General features: G+C 41.4%; 1 protein-coding gene across 3 annotated transcripts in view; it reads left to right on the top strand.

Moving 5' to 3' along the window:
* LOC105013392 (myoferlin) overlaps window positions 1-15,083 on the top strand; it is a 59,694-nt gene extending 44,611 nt beyond the window's left edge. For all 3 annotated transcript variants that reach the window (XM_029123319.2, XM_029123320.2, XM_029123321.2), the window contains 14 exons: window positions 17-145; window positions 807-962; window positions 1,210-1,301; window positions 2,460-2,630; window positions 2,891-3,039; window positions 3,951-4,090; window positions 4,517-4,605; window positions 5,463-5,558; window positions 6,010-6,151; window positions 7,435-7,534; window positions 7,807-8,000; window positions 8,493-8,602; window positions 9,676-9,823; window positions 13,038-15,083. In XM_029123319.2, coding sequence (XP_028979152.2) covers window positions 17-145; window positions 807-962; window positions 1,210-1,301; window positions 2,460-2,630; window positions 2,891-3,039; window positions 3,951-4,090; window positions 4,517-4,605; window positions 5,463-5,558; window positions 6,010-6,151; window positions 7,435-7,534; window positions 7,807-8,000; window positions 8,493-8,602; window positions 9,676-9,823; window positions 13,038-13,076 — 1,755 coding nt within the window. In that variant the 3' untranslated portion in view covers window positions 13,077-15,083. The remainder of the gene's footprint in view (window positions 1-16; window positions 146-806; window positions 963-1,209; window positions 1,302-2,459; window positions 2,631-2,890; window positions 3,040-3,950; window positions 4,091-4,516; window positions 4,606-5,462; window positions 5,559-6,009; window positions 6,152-7,434; window positions 7,535-7,806; window positions 8,001-8,492; window positions 8,603-9,675; window positions 9,824-13,037) is intronic.
* The last annotated feature ends 3,885 nt before the right edge of the window (window positions 15,084-18,968 follow it).

The raw sequence follows: 18,968 nt of genomic DNA on the forward strand, positions 1-18,968 counted from the left end.
TTTTGTCTGTTCTCAGGTGTATGACTGTGAGCTGGAGGAAGTTCCTGAGTTCCAGGGGTTGACGGATTTCTGTCACACATTCCGACTGCAGCGGGGGAAGACTGATGATGATGAAGACGACCCCTCAGTGGTCGGAGAGTTCAAGGTCGCCATTCAGATTTTCTTTTCAACAAATTAACATGTTATTCTATTAAGCTATTGTATTCATAGTACATTTAAAATGTGTCTCAGTTTAGGTGGACAGACTGGCATGGTGATTTTATGAATTTTTGTGTTTTCCTATCTTCGATGGGAGATGTATGTTGGCTGACAACAGTGATGACGCCTCCTTATCCTGAAATTGTCCATACATTTTTACAGTCAAAACATGCACAACTTGGTGGTGTAAGGGGGTCCAGCATTCTAAGCTGCTGCAGCCAGTGCATATGCACTGCTGCAGCACAGGTTTAAATCTAGGATAATGTGATGCAAATTTGTAATATAATCCTCCTTAAAATTACTCCCTTCCCATCCTGTTTATGTGTTGATGGCAACCCTTGAGCAAACCGGGTTAACGGCCATGTTCAAGATCAACCAGGTAGATTATTCACCTTGTTCCCTTTAGGATTCAATCAACTTTCAGTTAATGGCCTAACAGTTTCCCTGATCTCACATTCATGAGCTAGCATAACAGCCCAAGTATCATGCGAGGCAGTGCAAAATAATTTCAAGTGCAATTTAGCTTGGGGGAAAGTAAAAACCTGTTTCAGCAGGTTATTACTTACTGTTTTTTATGTAGAACCAATGTTGCTTGTCCTATCCTGCAGGGTTCTTTCCGGGTTTACCCCCTACCTGATGACCCAGGAGTGTCAGCCCCACCCCGCCAGTTCAGAGAACTTCCCCAGAGCGGGTTGCAAGAGTGTCTGGTCAGGATCTACGTGGTGCGATGCATGGACCTGCAACCTAAAGACACTAATGGCTTGGTGAGTGGACTCCAAAAACTGTCTACACACCAAGATAACTTAAAAATCAATAACCTGATGTATTGTAGGTCAGAATTTGAATTAATTTCAGGTGACCATTTGTCAACCACATTCACGTTTGACCATCAACAAACATCAATAAACGTCAACAAACGGTTATCAATACAAGATACATGACTTATATATACTCTTTTCCCACACTAACACCATACACTATTTCAATATCGTGTTTGCATTTGTGCCTTAGTGTGACCCTTACATCAAGATTTCTTTGGGGAAGAAAACAATAGAAGACAGGGACAACTACAAACCAAACACACTCAATCCAGAGTTTGGCAGGTAAGACAATATACAGTAGTAGTTTTATGTAAACTTTCACTTTCCGGTGAGCATGCCAGTTGGGTTGGTGATTACAGAGGTCAGTTGCTGCAGATTTTTAGAATTTTAGAGACCTCTAAATCCCAATGAATACAAGAAAGATAAATAACAAATTGATATAATAAATAAGATCTTTATGACTCCTTTTTGTGTGCGAAACCACTGCATTTTTAACATTGATGATATAATCATATTGTTTTTTACGCATCAACAAATCTACTAGCATGTGAAGGTAATCTTTTTCTTTTTCTTGGCAATGTGTTTTTTATCCAATTCTTCTGAAATTATTAACATTGAATGACATAGCAGAAAACAGTGGCACATCAAACATTGCCAGTGTAAAGTACATTTAATATTTTAAATTGTGTGGCTATCCTATGAAATGATTAGCTACTGCTAACTACTATGCAAGCTAGTCACTGTTTCAAGATGCTTGTGTTGTACTGGCATTCTCCTGATTAGTTATTGGGCATTCTCTACGTCTTAGTGCTACAGCCACCTTTCAACTGGCTAGGGCTAACCTGTATCTGTATTTACAACAAAAATAAGGCATTATTACATTAGTTTTTGCTGGCTGTCATGTTCCAGTGTGCCAAAATGTGTTTACTTGTTCATTTTTAGTTGGTAAGGTGTTGGCCAAAGCAATTAATGTTTGGCGTTGCAAATGTGAAGCACGAGCCAAATATTTGATTAAATTCGCTTTGGAAACTAATGCATTAGCTTTGGAAGCAACCAAGGAACTGTGGTTATGAGTTTACTTGTCTACATCATTAGTTATAGACATAAAGGTACTGAAAGGTTGCCAGGCTCGGCAAAAACATGTTTCCTGTCAACAAATGCATGGAAGAAGACAACTTCAATAAATTCTACTTACCAGCCAATTAATGGAATTTGTCCCTTGCTGTCAACAAACTTGCAAAAAATTGTTAAATGCCAGTGTTTCCCCAGGTAGTTCTACTCCAATGACTTCAACCAATTACATTTCTTTCCCGACCATGGTGGCAGTACTGAACCTGTTCAATAGGAACTTGGAGTCATTAGAGTGGTACTACCTGTTGATAATGAGCACTGTGAAGTGCATCTCACTTAACCCAAGGTAACCCAATTTCTTTTTGTCAGGATGTTTGAGATGTCCTGTTTCCTCCCCCATGAAAAAGACCTTAAGATATCTGTGTACGACTATGACATGCTCAGCCGAGATGATAAAGTGGGAGAGACAGTCATTGACCTGGAGAACAGAGTCCTTTCTCGATTCCGCTCCTGCTGTGGCCTTCCGCAGTCCTACTGCCTGTAAGTGTGTGTGCTTTGTGTCTCCCTGTGTGTGTGTGTCTATATGCCTGTCTGTCTGTTTTATTGTGTTTCGGTATTACTATCTGTTCTAAAGGTCTCTCACTTTGGTTTTCCACAGTGTTTCTGTTCCGTTTTGTATGATTATGTCTTTATATTGCCTGTACTTGCCTAGTAGAGCACAACCTGTATTCTGAACCATTCCCCACTAGAGAATGCTATTCAGTTATTTAACAATTCTATAACATTACATTACAAAACAGCTCAGGTATAAACCAGTGGAGGGATCAGCTGAAGCCCTCCCAGATCCTGGAAAAACTGGCGAGACTGAGAGGGATCTCACCTCCCCAAACCTCAGCAGACGGCGGCATGCTGTCCTTTGGTGGAAAAGACTACAACCTGTTGGACTTGGGTACAGTAGAATCACTCAGTAGAAAGTCACTTTAGACCTGCAAGTAATCCAAACATTTCTCTCTAACCTTTTAATCTAGGAAAAACCTTTCAAGATTTTATGATTATTGGCACCTTTGGTAATACTTAAGTCTTTACCATCTCTAACGGAAGTGCAATATCTACTCATTTATATTTTTTCCAAGTTCACATCGGTCATTAGGAAATCTTACATGGGAAAGGCTGGAGAAAACACAAATGAATGAGAAATGTATGTTTGTTGAAGCTGTGATGAACTTGCCTGGAAGAGGACCCAAGTGTAATTTTTTTAATTATCCAATTATCACGATCATTGGAACTTTTGATTGGAACTGATTTCTGCCGTCAGTTATCTTGTCTTCATGAGAGTGGGGGCTGTTTTCAGGCAACATGTCCAAATAGCTTGTTGCCATGGAAGTGACAGCTAAATATTTTGGCCTAATATGCTTTTTAGATAAGGTGTGAGATATTTCTGACATTTTGCAGATTCAGGAGAAGGACAGTGAGTGCACATTGAGGAGGCTTGGTTTGAAAGCCAGATTATAAGTCATGTGACTTGCAACTTTTGACATGTTAATCAACTCTCCTTCTTACTCCTTCCATTCACTCTCACTTTGGGACCCCCAGCTTAAAAATATATATTTGACTGCAATTAAGATGGACAAATTATTCTCTAAACTATTCAGTGCTTGTTTTTAACAGTAACAGAAATTATAAAAATGTTGGAACCAGGTAATGACAGGGAATTCGCTCAAGCCATTGTTTTCTTTTTTTTCGCCTGAGTAGATTACCATGTCTGCTAGTGTCACCACTTCATGTTTTTCACTAAACAACATATCTGCTTCTGAAAGTCAGCCCGCATTTCTGTCTCCTGATTATGTGTTTCATCCCTAGAGGCCAACAGAGTGATCCACCAGCACCTGGGTCCAGTCAGAGAGAGGATGGCATTGCATGTTCTGAGGGAACAGGGTCTGGTACCAGAACATGTAGAGACCAGGACCCTGTATAGTTCTTTCCAACCTACACTTTCCCAGGTTAGTATATTATTACTTTATTTTTCTAGGCACATTCGTAAAGTCCATAAGCATGTTATATGTGCATTTACAAGTATGTGCATATAAAAAATATGGATAATGTATTCACTTGCTAATTTATTAAAGGAATACATAAGATGTCTCCTTTACTGCAGTTATGTAAAATGCAAACTCTGTACTAAATTTATCATGCCAACTCAAATATGTAAAAACATGATGTTTTCAATAGCAATGTTTTTTTTTCTGGGATCCCCAGATATTTCACAATTGTATTGTGCTTGGGAACTACCACACCTCATTTAAGTAAAAGCCTTTAAGATTAATTGACAAGTTCAACCAAATTTGCTGGATTGTCCCCTAGAAGAGGTTTTATAAAGTGTGGTCTGGAGAACAATTCTCAATTGTATTTACTCTTCCCATCTGTAGGGGAGGATTCAGATGTGGGTGGACATCTTCCCGAAGAACCTAGGTATACCAGGACCTCCCTGTAGCATCACTCCACGCCGAGCCAAGAAGTAAAGGCCTTTTTCACTACAAAATAATGATATAATAATTTTGAAATGTCTCAGTCAATATCTTATTCAATTTGATGTTATTGGTATGAAATCAGTTCACAAGAGAATGACCAAAGTATGCGAAATTGCTGTTACTGGTGAATAGATCAGGTTTTATTATTAGCTTTTTCCTCTGTGTTGAAAATTGAGGAGGTAGGTAATTTCAGGCATTGTGGTTCATGAACATGGTGCATTTATTATGAGATATACCCTAATCTATAATGAATTAGCTCTTGGTAAAACAGTACTGTCAATTTCATCTTGGTTATCCAGCCAAATTATGCAATCAGCATGGTGGATCTATTGATGATGTTACAATCACCAAACAGTTTGACACACAAATCATTATAGTATATTAAGGTGAAGCCGTTAACCTGATGTACCACAGGGTTTGATGTGCATAGTGGAGAGAGGGAGTTTCAGTGTTTGAGTTGCTTTGTGTGTCAGACAATTTGATTGAGATGATCTCAATGCACTTCCATTTCCATTTATCAAACATAGTGGCAGTTTCATAATCTTTATCCAAATGGCAGACTGTGTTGGCAGACTTTATCCAAATGGAAGACTGTGTTGGCAGACTTTATCCAAATAGCAGACTGTGTTGGCAGACTGTATCCAAATGGCAGACTGTGTTGGCAGACTTTATCCAAATGGCAGACTGTGTTGGCAGACTTTATCCAAATGGCAGACTGTGTTGGCAGACTTTATCCAAATGGCAGACTGTGTTGGCAGACTGTATCCAAATGGCAGACAGTGTTGGCAGACTGTATCCAAATGGCAGACTGACCATTAAAGTGTTGAATGTTTTTGTTTTGCAGATACTTCCTGCGGGTCATCATATGGAACACCACTGATGTCATACTGGATGAGACCAGCATCACCGGAGAGGATATGAGTGATATCTATGTCAAAGGGTAAGGCAAAGCATGATCGATTACCCAATGTTACAGCATTGAGTGATTAGCTTTTCGTATGCATCTTACTGTACTGCTGATCAAGAATAGGTAGTGAATCCTACATTTTGCGGGACACAGCTGTCTGGCCATTCTAGATCCAAGAGGTAGTTGTAGCAGGGAAATCTCATTGTCGAAAACATATAAACCTGACTTAATTCTTACGTTTAAATGTTTTTATTACTGATTACACGACAAAGTACCACATTGCCTGTTCAATTGGTGGCATAGAATGAAGAGAACATTTGTTGTTGGTGGAGTGTATACTGTAAGACTTGAAGCTGCAGTCCAGCTGAAACTGGAATTCATGCTTTCGGCACTCTGTTAACTTGTTCCTCTGGCCAGAACAATCACTACCTACAATATGTAAAGTAAGCAAACGTGACTGTCTGTTCATGTTGATACTTTGCAGATGGATGCCTGGTATGGAGGACAACAAGCAAAAGACGGATGTGCACTACAGGTCCTTGGATGGTGACGGAAACTTCAACTGGCGATTTGTTTTTGGCTTTGACTATCTATCCGCTGAGCAACTGTGCCTTGTTTCCAGTAAAGTACGTTTGAAGGGATGCATTTTTATTGCTTTTAGCAGACACAGTGATGAGCCAAAACATTATGACCACTCACATGTGTGTCGAATAACAATTGATCCTCTACTAACAAGAGCACATGTCAAGGTCGTAGTCAGCGTGTGTGATCCAGGAGAAATGGGCAGGAGGGAAAACCTGAGCGACTTAGACAAGGGCCAAATTGTTAAGACCACGAGACTGGGTCGGAGCATCTCTGAAATGGCAAAGCCTCTGGAGTGCTCGGTTAGCAGTGATGATTGGAACGCCCAAGTCTTATCGATGCGCGAGGGCAACAAAGGCTATCCCGTCTGGTCCGAACCGATAGGTCTGCTGTGGCACAAGAACATGTTAGTGATGTTTATGGGAGGAATGTGTCACAACCTGCAGTGCAACACACTCTGCTGCGTATGGGGCTGCGTATACGCAGACTGGTCAGAGTGCCCATGCTGACCCCTGTCCACTGTCGACAGCACCTGCAATGGGCACGTGAGGGTCGGAAATGGTCATTGGAGCAGTGAGTCCCATTTTCTTTTACATCGAGTGAATAACCGTGTACATGTACACCGTTCACCTGGAGAAGTGATGGCACCAGGATGCACTGTGGGAAGACGACAAGCCGGTTGAGGGAGTGTGATGCTCTGGGCAATAGTCTGGAATCCTGAACGGGCATTCATGTGGACGTCAATTTCACGTGTTACCTACCTAAACATCTTTGCACACCAGGTACACCCCTTCATGGCAATGGTATTCCCTGAGCAGGATAATGCACACTGCCCCACTGCACAAATGGTTTGGGAATGGTTTGAAGAACATGATGAAGAGTTAAAGGTGTTGCCATTGCCTCCAAATTCCCCAGATCTACATCTGATTGAGTGGGATGTGCTGGACCAACAAGTCCAATCCACAGCGGCTCCATCTCACAACTTACAGGACTTGAAGGATCTGCTGCTAATATCTTGGTGACAGATACCACAGCACACCTTCAGGGGTCTTGAGGAGTCCATGCCTTGGCGGGTCTGCACTCCTTTGGTGGCATCCAGCATATTAGGCGGTATTAGGCAGATGGTCATAATGTTTTGGCTCATCAGAGTATATTAGACGCAACTTAACAGTCGGTCCTGGTCCCGGAAATTAAACCAACTAGTGCCATACACTACCAACTCTACTTACACATTCTCTTGAAATATTGTCAGATAAGGACAAAGTTGTCAAAGACAGTAATTCATTACTGAGTATGTTGGGACATGGTTATTGTCTTTTCCTGACAGGACCATTTTTGGAATCTAGACAAATCTGAGTTCCGGATCCCACCAAAGTTGATCATCCAGATTTGGGACAACGACAAATTCTCACTGGATGACTACTTAGGTAAATAAAATGTCTTTCCTCTGATCTGAACTAACTGATTGTAAGTGTTGTTCTTTTTACTGTCATCAAATTTCAACAATCTCATAAAATAAAAAATGAAAGAATTAATGTTAATCAAGACAGTAACAAAAACATTTCTCAGAATCTGAAAACCAATCTAATTTAAATCCAGGTATGCAGGACATAACAGATACCACTCAACAGGAAGCATGAGGGCATAACAGTGAAATAACAGGATAACTTAACCAGTTGCTGCTGTGTTTGGGTCACAGGCACTGTTGAGCTGGACCTGCTCCATCTGATCCCACCTGCCAAGAACTCTGAGAAGTGTAATCTCAACATGCTTCCAGGCATTTCAGGCTCAAAGCCTTCCAAACAACCCCAGCCCAACTCTCTGTTCAACCAGAAGTCTGTGCGGGGCTGGTGGCCCTGTATGATTGAGCAGGATGGGAAGCACATCCTGGGAGTAAGTCCTCTTCTAGTAAAACGAGACACATCGCTTATGGTGTACACAAAAAGACACACACGTTTTGTTGTTAACAAGAAGCTCTTATCTGGTCTCACTGATGATGATTTGCACAAATGTTTGTTCGGCCTTGACAGAAACAGATGGTTCACCATGAACATATCAAACAAAAACATATGTTGATGTGTTTTATGCTCCCGTTGCCCCACTTTCAAACATTCAACGTATGTGTGCCAGGCCTAGCTTATCATGGCCCGGTCTACGAGACTAGCTATAATTATATGTTTAAGTATATTTTAATTAATTAATTTACATCTTAAAGGACCTTTTTTGGCAAGGTCCTTTAAGGTTCAAATTGTTATTGTGAATTAAATGCTTACACATACCATAGGCACCGGTAAATAGCCACTTTCATTCTTTGCTCAGTGTTGATTAACCAAATTATGTTTTGAATCTTAAGCTTTAGAACAATCTGTTCTTGTCTTCCAATAGGGGAAGGTTGAGATGACCCTGGAAATACTGGATGAGAAGGAGGTAGAAGAGAGACCTGCTGGGAAGGGCCGAGATGAACCAAACATGAACCCCAAACTAGTCTTCCCCAAGTAAGCCAAAATCCACATCAGCAACATCACTTATTAACAACCCATGACAATATAATTTGAGCTTGTAGTGGGATTGGAGCATTAGGGACTTCGCCAGTCTAAACAGTAAAGAGGGGACTGTGGAATTCTGGCCTTCCAGTCATAGTTCTTCCTCTGTCCAGTGTCTGTGTTCTTGTGCCCAATTTAATATTTTCTTTTTATTGGCCAGGAGGGCTTTTTCTTTGCAACCTCTGCCTAGAAGGCCAGCATCCCGGAGTCGCCTATTCTCTGTGGACGTTGAGACTGGTGTTCTGCGGCTACTATTTAATGAAGCTGCCAGTTGAGGACTGTTTCTGAAACTATACACTCCAATGTATTTGTCCTCTTGCTTAGTTGTGCACTGGGGCCTCCCACTGCTCTTTCGATTCCAGTTAGAGACAGGTTGCGCTGTTCTATGAAAGAAGTAGTACACATCGTTTCAGATCTTCAGTTTCTTGGCAATTTCTCACATGGAATAGCATTTAGGGATGTCCAATGATCAATTAGCCTTTGAATATGATAAACTTGGATTTCCAAACACAACGTGCCATTGGAACCCAAGAGTGATGGTTGCTAATAATGGGACTCTGCACGCCTATGTAGATATTCCATAAAAAAATCTGCCGTTTCCAGCTACAATCATTTTCAACATTAACATTGTATGTACTGTATTTCTGATCACTTCTCCAGATCTATGCCGAAAAAAGCAAATTGGTAGCTCGAATAGTGGATCAGACAAAGCCAAAAGTGATTTTCAGAATCTCATCAGGGGGTGTTGAAGCTACAACGGGGGGGGGGGGGGGGGGGGGCTACAGCACCCATATGTCCCGCAGCTATGATGTAGTGATAATTCTAAAGGTGTTTTTGGACAAAAATCATGAAATAAGAGTTTACATTTCAATCTGCTTACCCAAAAACTACATGCAGATTACCTCTCCACATTTTAGACCACATGTTAGAGCAATGTAACATTATGGCAAATGATCAGATCCGTTGAAATTACCCTAAGAAAATGTGCTATGTGGTTGATATTGTTTTTTTCTGTCCCCATTCAGTCGCCCCGACACTTCCTTTTTCTGGTTCAGCAGTCCGTGCAAGACTATGAAGTTCATCATATGGCGCCGATTCAAATGGATCTTCATTGGTGTAATAGTCCTCCTGCTTGTGCTGCTGTTCATTGGGATCCTGCTGTACTCCTTACCAGTATGATGCATATCTATCATTTACAATACTATTATATCAATGCCGCATTAGAAACTTTAATATGCAGCTCTGGAAAAAATTAAGAGACCACTGCAAAAAGATCAGTCTCTCTGGTTTTACTATTCATAGGTATGTGTTTGAGTAAAGTGAACAGTTTTGTTTTATTCTATAAACTACTGACAACATTACTCCCAAATTCCAAATAAAAATATAATCATTTAGAGTATTTATTTGTAGAAAATAACAACTGGTCAAAATAACCAAAAAAACATGCATTGTTGTCAGACCTCAAATAATGCAAAGAAAACTAATTCATATTCATTTTTCAGCAACAAAATACTAATGTTTTAACTTAGGGAAGTGTTCAGAAATCAATATTTGGTGGAAGAACTCTGATTTTTAATCACAGCTTTCATGCGTCTTGGCATGCCCTTCACCAGCCTGTCACATTGCTGTTGAGTCACTTTATGCCACTCCTCTGGATGTTGTGGGGCTGTCTTGGTTGACACGCCTGTGCAACATCGCGTGGCGGTCGGGGACAGTGCCTCTGGGATGGCAGACCGGGGTGGTGGTCCCTCTTTTTAAGAAGGGGGACCGGAGGGTGTGTTCCAACTATAGGGGGATCACACTTCTCAGCCTCCCCGGGAAAGTCTATGCCAGGGTTCTGGAGAGGAGAATACGGCCGATAGTAGAACCTCGGATTCAGGAGGAACAGTGTGGTTTTCGTCCGGGCAGTGGAACACTGGACCAGCTCTATACCCTCTACAGGGTGATGGAGGGTTCATGGGAGTTTGCCCAACCAATCCACATGTGTTTTGTGGATTTGGAGAAGGCATTCGACTGTGTCCCTCGCGGCATCTTGTGGAGGGTGCTTGGGGAATATGGGGTCCTGGGTCCTTTGCTAAGGGCTGTCAGGTCCCTGTACAACCGAAGCAGGAGCTTGGTCCGCATTGCCGGCAGTAAGTCAGACTTGTTCCCAGTGCATGTTGGACTCCAGCAGGGCTGCCCTTTGTCACCGGTTCTGTTCGTAATTTTTATGGACAGAATTTCTAGGCGCAGCCAGGGGCCGGAGGGTGTCAGGTTTGGGGACCACACAATTTCGTCTCTGCTCTTTGCAGATGATGTTGTCGTGTTGGCCCCTTCTAACCAGGACCTTCAGCATGCGCTGGGACGGTTTGCAGCCGAGTGTGAAGCGGTGGGGATGAAAATCAGTACCTCCAAATCCGAGGCCATGGTCCTCAGTCGGAAAAGGGTGGCTTGCCCACTTCAGGTTGGTGGAGAGTGCCTGCCTCAAGTGGAGGAGTTTAAGTATCTAGGGGTCTTGTTCACGAGTGAGGGAAGGATGGAACGGGAGATTGACAGACGGATCGGTGCAGCTTCTGCAGTAATGCAGTCGATGTATCGGTCTGTCGTGGTGAAGAAAGAGCTGAGCCACAAGGCGAAGCTCTCGATTTACCAGTCAATCTACGTTCCTACTCTCACCTATGGTCATGAGCTTTGGGTCGTGACCGAAAGGACAAGATCCCGGATACAGGCGGCCGAAATGAGCTTTCTCCGCAGGGTGGCCGGGCGATCCCTTAGAGATAGGGTGAGAAGCTCGGTCACCCGGGAGGAGCTCAGAGTAGAGCCGCTGCTCCTCCACATCGAGAGGGGTCAGCTGAGGTGGCTTGGGCATCTGTTTCGGATGCCTCCGGAACGCCTTCCTGGGAAGGATGGATGGATGGATGGATGGATGGATGGATTTAGCCCACATGCATTTATTAATTATTCCAATTGGACTCTTAATATCTCACCTGGCACAGCCAGAAGAGGAGTGGGCACCCCTCTGAGCCTGGGTCCTCTCTAGGTTTCTTCCTAAATTTCGGCCTTCTTAGGGAGTTTTTCCTAGCCACTGAAATTCAACACTTCTGTTGTTTGCTCCTTGGGGTTTAAGGACAGGTGTTTCTGTAAAAGCACTTTGTGACAACTGCTGTTGTAAAAAGGGCTTTATAAATAAAAAACAATTCTCAGAGTTGGGGAACATTGTCAGAGCAGAAAGAAGCAGGTGTTCTTCTAGGATAACCTTTTACTTGGCTTGATTCATGCATCTTTCACAAAGACAAATCTGCCTGATTCCAGCCTTGCTGAAGCATCCCTAGATCATCACCGATCCTCCAACAAATTTCACACTGGGTGTGAGACACTGTGGTGTGATACACCATTAGACGACCAGGTGTTGGGCAAAGCGGAACATTTGACTTGTCAGAGATGACCTTACTCCATTCCTCTACGGTCCGATCCTTAAGGTCTTTGGCAAAGTTCAGCCTGGCTGTTCTTTGCTTCTCATTGATGATTTTTTCTAGCTTTTACGACTTCAGCCATGCCCCTAAGTGCCTTTTTCGAACCATCCTCGCCATGCACTTCACCCCATCTGCTGTTTGACATTCTTTATACAGGTCACTTGATGTCATCCTACGGTTGTTGAGTGACATTCGAATGAGTTGACGGTCATCTTGGTCAGTGGACTGTCGTTATTGCCCTCTATAGCTTTGTTGTCCCCAATGTCTGTTACTTGACCTTGTCTTTATGAACCACCGTCTTTGAAATTTTCAGGATGGAAGCAACCTGACGTTCACTGTAGCCCTCTGCCATAAAAGCCAGAATTTAAAGCTTATCACTCAAACCTTATCTTTTCATTTCTTTTGTCATGCTGAATAGTTATTTTTTATTCTAATTACCATTGAGGTACTACTTACACTGTTTTTGCCATCCAACTGGTCCTATTGCAAGAGGATAGTGATGACCACAGCAGTGGTCTTTATACTTTTCCTTGTTAAATTTGATTTGGTTCAGGTAGTCACCTAATCAGTACCTCATTATGTAAAATGAGGTGCGCCTGTGTTGGAATTTAACAGACTCTGGAGTGGAATGGCTGCCATAGATGTAGAGATGCTTTAGAGAAAAATTAGGAGTGGTCTCTTCATTTTTTTCAGGGCTGTTTATTAAAAACTGTGAATGCATAGATTTTGTGTTTGTAGTTGGTCCATGGGATCATTAAACCCAGTGGAGCCATACTGTTAGGGTAAATAGGAGGTACCCTAGTATTTACTTGATGTGCAATATTGCAATCATTTAACAAATTTGTCATGAATATGAATGTCAGATGATCTAACTTTACTTTAAATCAATGTAAAATACGTATTTTACTAATTTAATGTTTTCCTTGCTTCTCCAGAACTACATCGCAATGAAAATGGTGAAGCCTTTCTCTTAGGAGTTTTTCTACAAGGGATTAAGCGATAGAAGACGTAACACTCTGGCCCAGGCATTTAATGACATGTATTCCTATCAGTTTTATCCAGCATTATTTTTATTGAAAAATTTGATGAAGCTTAAATGGTTAGGTTTTATATTGCTGCTTTTTTTTCAGCAGTCATCAGTTGCACTAAACAATTAAGCTTGTTTCCACTGCCCTCTCGTCACTGTACTGTATTGTCTATACTTTACATTGCCCTCTCGTCACTGTAATGTGTTGTCTATACTTTACACTGCCCTCTCTTCACTGTACTGTGTTGTCTATACTTTACACTGCCCTCTCTTCACTGTACTGTGTTGTCTATACTTTACACTGCCCTCTCTTCACTGTACTGTTTTGTCTATACATGTCTGTCTTTCCCTGCAAAAACAAAAACAAATCCAGTTCTATCTTGTATGTATGCTTTAATGAACTTAATATGAATAAACTATGTTATAATCACTGAGAAAAATAACTACAGATATCAAACTGCTAAAGTGGCTTCAGACAATGTCCTAACATCCTGTGGTCCACTAGCTTCAAGTCCATAGAGAAATGATGAGAGAGGGTTTGTGCTCAGGCTAAAGTACTGTAAAAAGGCTTCCGGTGTGTAAGCGAAACAATATAATATAACCATAATACTCACACTCATTCCAGGATTTTTATTAATTCCTATATCTCAGCCTCCTTGGATCTTTTCCTTTTCAATGTCAGGTGTATGAGTATGTGGTAATGTGTCATGTTTTGTCAAAATATTGTCTCCACTGTTATTTTCAGCATTAATTAGCTTTAGTTGAAGTGTAACGTTTGAGTAGTGTTATCTCAGTCTAGAATGTAGTAGGCGAAGGAAGCACATGAGAGTGGTTAAACTTTACAACTCTTGAGTTCCCTTAATCTCGAGTCTAACATCATAGAGCACCCTCTGGTGTCCTGACTTGTAATAGGATCTAATGCATATTCCAGACTGCATATGAATGTTTAGAAGGGCTCATTGTAAACGGAAATAAAAAAGGTAGGCCCTTTCAACTTTGTTAAAATGTAACTAAATTGTATGGCCTTAAATATTTGCCTATTTATCAAGGTTCGAGTGTTGACACAGAGCTCCTCCTTTATATAATGTGGAGATTGAGTGGACACGTGAAATAAGGAGAAAACAATCTTATGCCCCCTACTATGGGAAACTCACATTCTTCATACACAGTTCTTCCCACCCTTACAGTTAGTCAGATCCCACTCAGCCCAGTCAAACTCTTATCTGCCCAGAGTAGGACTGCATGTTCTTAAACTGAAGTTCTTATGTTGTTGTTGTTGTTGTACACAGCATCATTTGAACACTGCCTGTGCAATGTTATCCGCCTGATGCAAATAACAATAAATGACGTTAATAACAAACAAAACGGACCGCAAACAGAGAGTTAGGGGTGTCTGGCTCATTGGTGCTGCTGCAGCTTATGAGGCATGGCAGGTACCAGGGAGACTTGGCAAATGTGCCGCGGCAGGTGGCAGAGTTGTGGCAGGTAACGTGGCTCATAGCGTAGCTGTGTAACATGCCAGAGGTGGCAGACACCGATGTTGCACACAAATAGACAATAAAATGCTGATTCGATAAGTTTTAAATCCATTTAAGTTGCTCACAGTGCATTCAGAAAGTAATCAGACCCCTTCACATTTTGTTACATTATTGCTTTATTCTAAAAGGTTTTACATAGTTTTTTTTCCCTCATCAATCTACACACAATATCCTATAATGGCAAAGAAAACAGGTTTCTAGAATAAAAAAACATGTATCACATTTACATAAGTATGACACTCAACTGGTGTCCACAAGTGGTAAATTCAAGTGATTAGCCATAATTTGTATAGGCACACAACTGTTTATTCGAGATAATTATATTTTACTAAAAATAAAAATGTAAACATCAGCCCTGATCTGTTCATCTGCAATTCTGATCATGCATTAAAGCCCTCAAATATAATATGCACAAATGTTTTGGGTCCTGTGTGTGTCATTCAAGCAGCAGATCATCTTCCAGTACTTCACAGTATTTTGGCCCGTGTGCATTTTGTGTGAGCCCGCAGAGAGAAAGAGAGCGCATCGGTTACAGGGCTTGTCATTTTTGGCATCTGATTCTGGCGGCTATGGAGACATGATCATTATTTGAAGAGCAATATAAGAATTGCAGCTAAAGAGTTGATGTCCGATTGACAATGTATGTAGGCAGCTAGCATGTACATTCAAATTTCTTTGGGGGGGGCGGGTGGTATTGTGATCCTAGCAATGCCTCTGATCTCACAGTTATCAGTACATGTCAGAGCAGAACCCTAGCCACGGGGTTAAAGGAATCAAGCGTAGAGCTCTGAGACAGGATTTTGTGTCGATGCACAGACCTGGGTAAGGATACCAAAAACATTCTGCAGCACTGACGGTCACAAAGAACACAGTGGCATCCATCAGTGGAAGAAGTTCTGGAACCACCAAAACTCCTCCAAAAGCTGTTCGCTCGGACAAACTGAGCAATCGGGAGAGAAGGGCCTTGGTTAGGGAGGTGACCAAGTACCCAATGGTCACTGACAGGGTTCTAGAGTTCCTGTGTGGAGATGATAAAACCTTCCAGAAGGACCATTTCTGCAGCACTCCACCAATAAGATCTTTATGGTAGATTGTTCAGACCGAAGCCACTCAGTGAAAGCCAACTTGGAATTTGCCATAATGTACCTAAAGGACTCTGAGACAATGTGAAACAAGATTCTCTGGTCTGATGAAACCAAGACTGATCTCTTCGGCCTGAATTCCAAGCATCATGTATGTAAGAAACCTGGCACTGCTAATCACCTGGCCAATACCATCCCTAAGGTTAGGCATGGTGGTGGCAGCATAGTGCTGTCGGGATGTTTTTCAACAGCAGGACTTGGGAGACTATTCAGGATCCAGTGAAAAGATACAGACGTAGAAAAGTAAAGACAGATTCTTAGTTGAAAACCTGCTCAAGAACACTGAGGACCTAATACTGAGGCAAAGGCTCAACTTTCAACCCTACAATGACCTTAAGCACACAGCCAAGACAATGCAGGAGTTGCTTTGGGACCGGTCTGTGAATGTCCTTTAGTGGCCAGCCAGAGCCCAGACTTGACCCTGATTGAACATCTCTGGAGAGACCGGAAAATGGCTGTGCTGCGAGGGTCTCCATCCAACTTGGCAGAGCATGAAAGGTTCTTTAGAGAAGAATGGGAGAAACTCCCCTTATACACTCTGACCACCTCACTCGTGGCTCGAACCAGCGATCCTTTAAACACAGTGAAGGGAAACAACTGTAAATCTTTTGAACAGACAGTAAATATGCAAGAAATAGGATATAGGAGTTATTTAGATTAATTGTAATCTACAAATAGCCAAGGAGGAAAACAATATTGGGTCTATATAGTATCCTTTTTCAATACATCTGGCTAAATCGCGCCCTTCATCAGTAGGACTGGATACCTTTACATACATTTACAGGTATCTAGAGTATCAGTTGGTGCTGAGACTATCTGGATCGAAGGAACATGGTGCTGTTGCCTTTATAGTCAATTGTATCCACAACAATGTCCATCATGCACATGGAAGCAATCCTGAAAGAGTTTGGGAGTTTGACTGTCTGCAAAAATAAACAGACCCAACTAAAATTGTATTGTAATTCAAATACTGTAATTATTTTTCTTATTCATACCACTGAATATTTTATGCCCTGTAAAAACCTTACATTTCAATAACAGAGACGGGGGATATGATGGTAACGTTTACATTCACTTGTGAATATGACAGTCTTACATATCAGTCTGACAGTACTTTGACAGCATTTCAGTCGAATGGAAGTATAGTTTGAAGTCACTGACAGTATTTAGAAATGCAACCAACTGTCTTTAGAAGTCACTTATTTAGCTGAATGGAGTCCACCTCTGTGTCACCAGGGTGTTTTAAATTATTTTAGGTTAAATAAACCTGGAAAGTCCGATAGTTCGTACAATTCCCAACAAAAACTACATCATGAAGATAAAGGAATATTCAAAGCAAATTCAGAATAAAATTCTTCAAAAACACCAATCAGGGTAGAACATAACATTTCCAAGGCTTTAAATATCCCCAAGAGCACAGTAAGGTTTGTTATGAAGAGAATATGGCACAACTGTGAATCTGTCTAGAACAGACTGTCCTCAAAAACGAAGTATCAGAGCGAGAAGGGCTCTAGTCAGGGACACCACCAAGAGGTCTATGGCAACCCAAAATGAGCTACAGCCTTCCAAGCCCGAGCTGGGAGAAACTCTGCATAATGCAACAATAAACTGGATGCGTCACAAAGTGGCCTTCATGATGGAGTGGCAAAAAGAAAGAGAAAACAACCCACATCTCAGCTTGCGTTTGACAGGTGGCATGTGGGACACTGAGACCAAGTGGAAGAAGATGAGACCAAAATAGAGCTTTAACAATAAGCAGTATGTATGGTGCGAGCCTAACACCACAAATCATCCTGAGAACACCATCCCTACAGTGAAGCATGCTGTTAGCACATGCTACTGTATGGGTATTGTTCCCTGTGTCAGGGCCTGAAGAGCTTGTAAAGATAGAGGACAAAACGGATCCAGCAAAGTACAGAGAAATCCTGGGAGTAGACCTCCTGAGGTCTGCAAGAGACCTGGGACTTGGGAGAGGATCATCGTCCAGCAGGACAATGACCCCAAGGATACAGCCAAAACCATACTTGAGGTACATTTACAAAAAGGCAAATGTCCTAAAGTGGCCCAGTCAAAGCCAGGACCTCAAACCAATTAAGAATATGTGGAAGGAGTTAGAAATTGCTGTTTACCGAAGGTCCCCATCCAACTTAAGCAATTTTGCAAATAAGAATGTGCAAACATTGTTCTGTCCAGATGTGCAGAGCTTGCATTACTTATCCAATAGACTGATGGCTCTAATTGCTGTCAAAGGTGTCTTTAAAATAAATATTGACTAAATTGCGTGAATACTTATGCAATTAATTACTTTCTATTTCTAATTCATTTGGAAATAATTTGTAGATCGTATTTTTCACTTTGACATGAAGGAATTTTTGTGTTGATCAGTGGCAAAAATCCCAGATTAAATCCATCTTGAATATATGTTGTAACACAATAAAATGTGCAGAAGTCCACGGGGTTGATTACTTTTGAGAACCACTTTAAAAAAAAATATTCTGTGGCACTCTTTGGCACTATATTGGACATTCAGTACCCCAGTATACTTCAAAGCTCATTCAGACAGATATATTGAACAGGGGTGAGTTCAGAAGCATACAAGGTTTTGGAACACATATATTTGCTCAGAAATATGCACTGCTGTATAAAAATGACTCTCCAAAATCTAGATTAAAGGCTGTTTAATTTTGGATTCATAATTTGAATTATCAAATAATACTTTAAGTTTATTAATCAAAATAATGGTTGTTGTGTATTACCACAACATTTACAGCTGTTTCTAGTGATATGCAACACCACTGGTGTGCAGTTTCTCAGGAGTCAACAATGCCTACACCTGCACCCTGAATGGGTGTCTGTTTACACTGACGGAGGGGAATGATTAGATAACATGGACTTATAACTTATGTAATGATTGTGAATGTTATGTGTGGGGGGGGTTGAATCAATGCCACGTAGAATTAAGGCAGTTCTGAAGGCGAAAGGGGGTCAAACACAGTATTAGTATGGTGTTCCTAATAATCCTTTAGGTCACAGGTGTCGAACCGGTTCCACAAAGGGCCGAGTGTCTGCAGGTTTTTGGTTTTTCCTATAAATTGGTTCCTAGTTCATACCTACACAACCAGGTGAGGGTAGAAACTAACCAATCAGTGACCTAATTAA

This window comes from Esox lucius, chromosome 11, assembly GCF_011004845.1.
Source record: "Esox lucius isolate fEsoLuc1 chromosome 11, fEsoLuc1.pri, whole genome shotgun sequence".
NCBI lineage: Eukaryota > Metazoa > Chordata > Actinopteri > Esociformes > Esocidae > Esox > Esox lucius.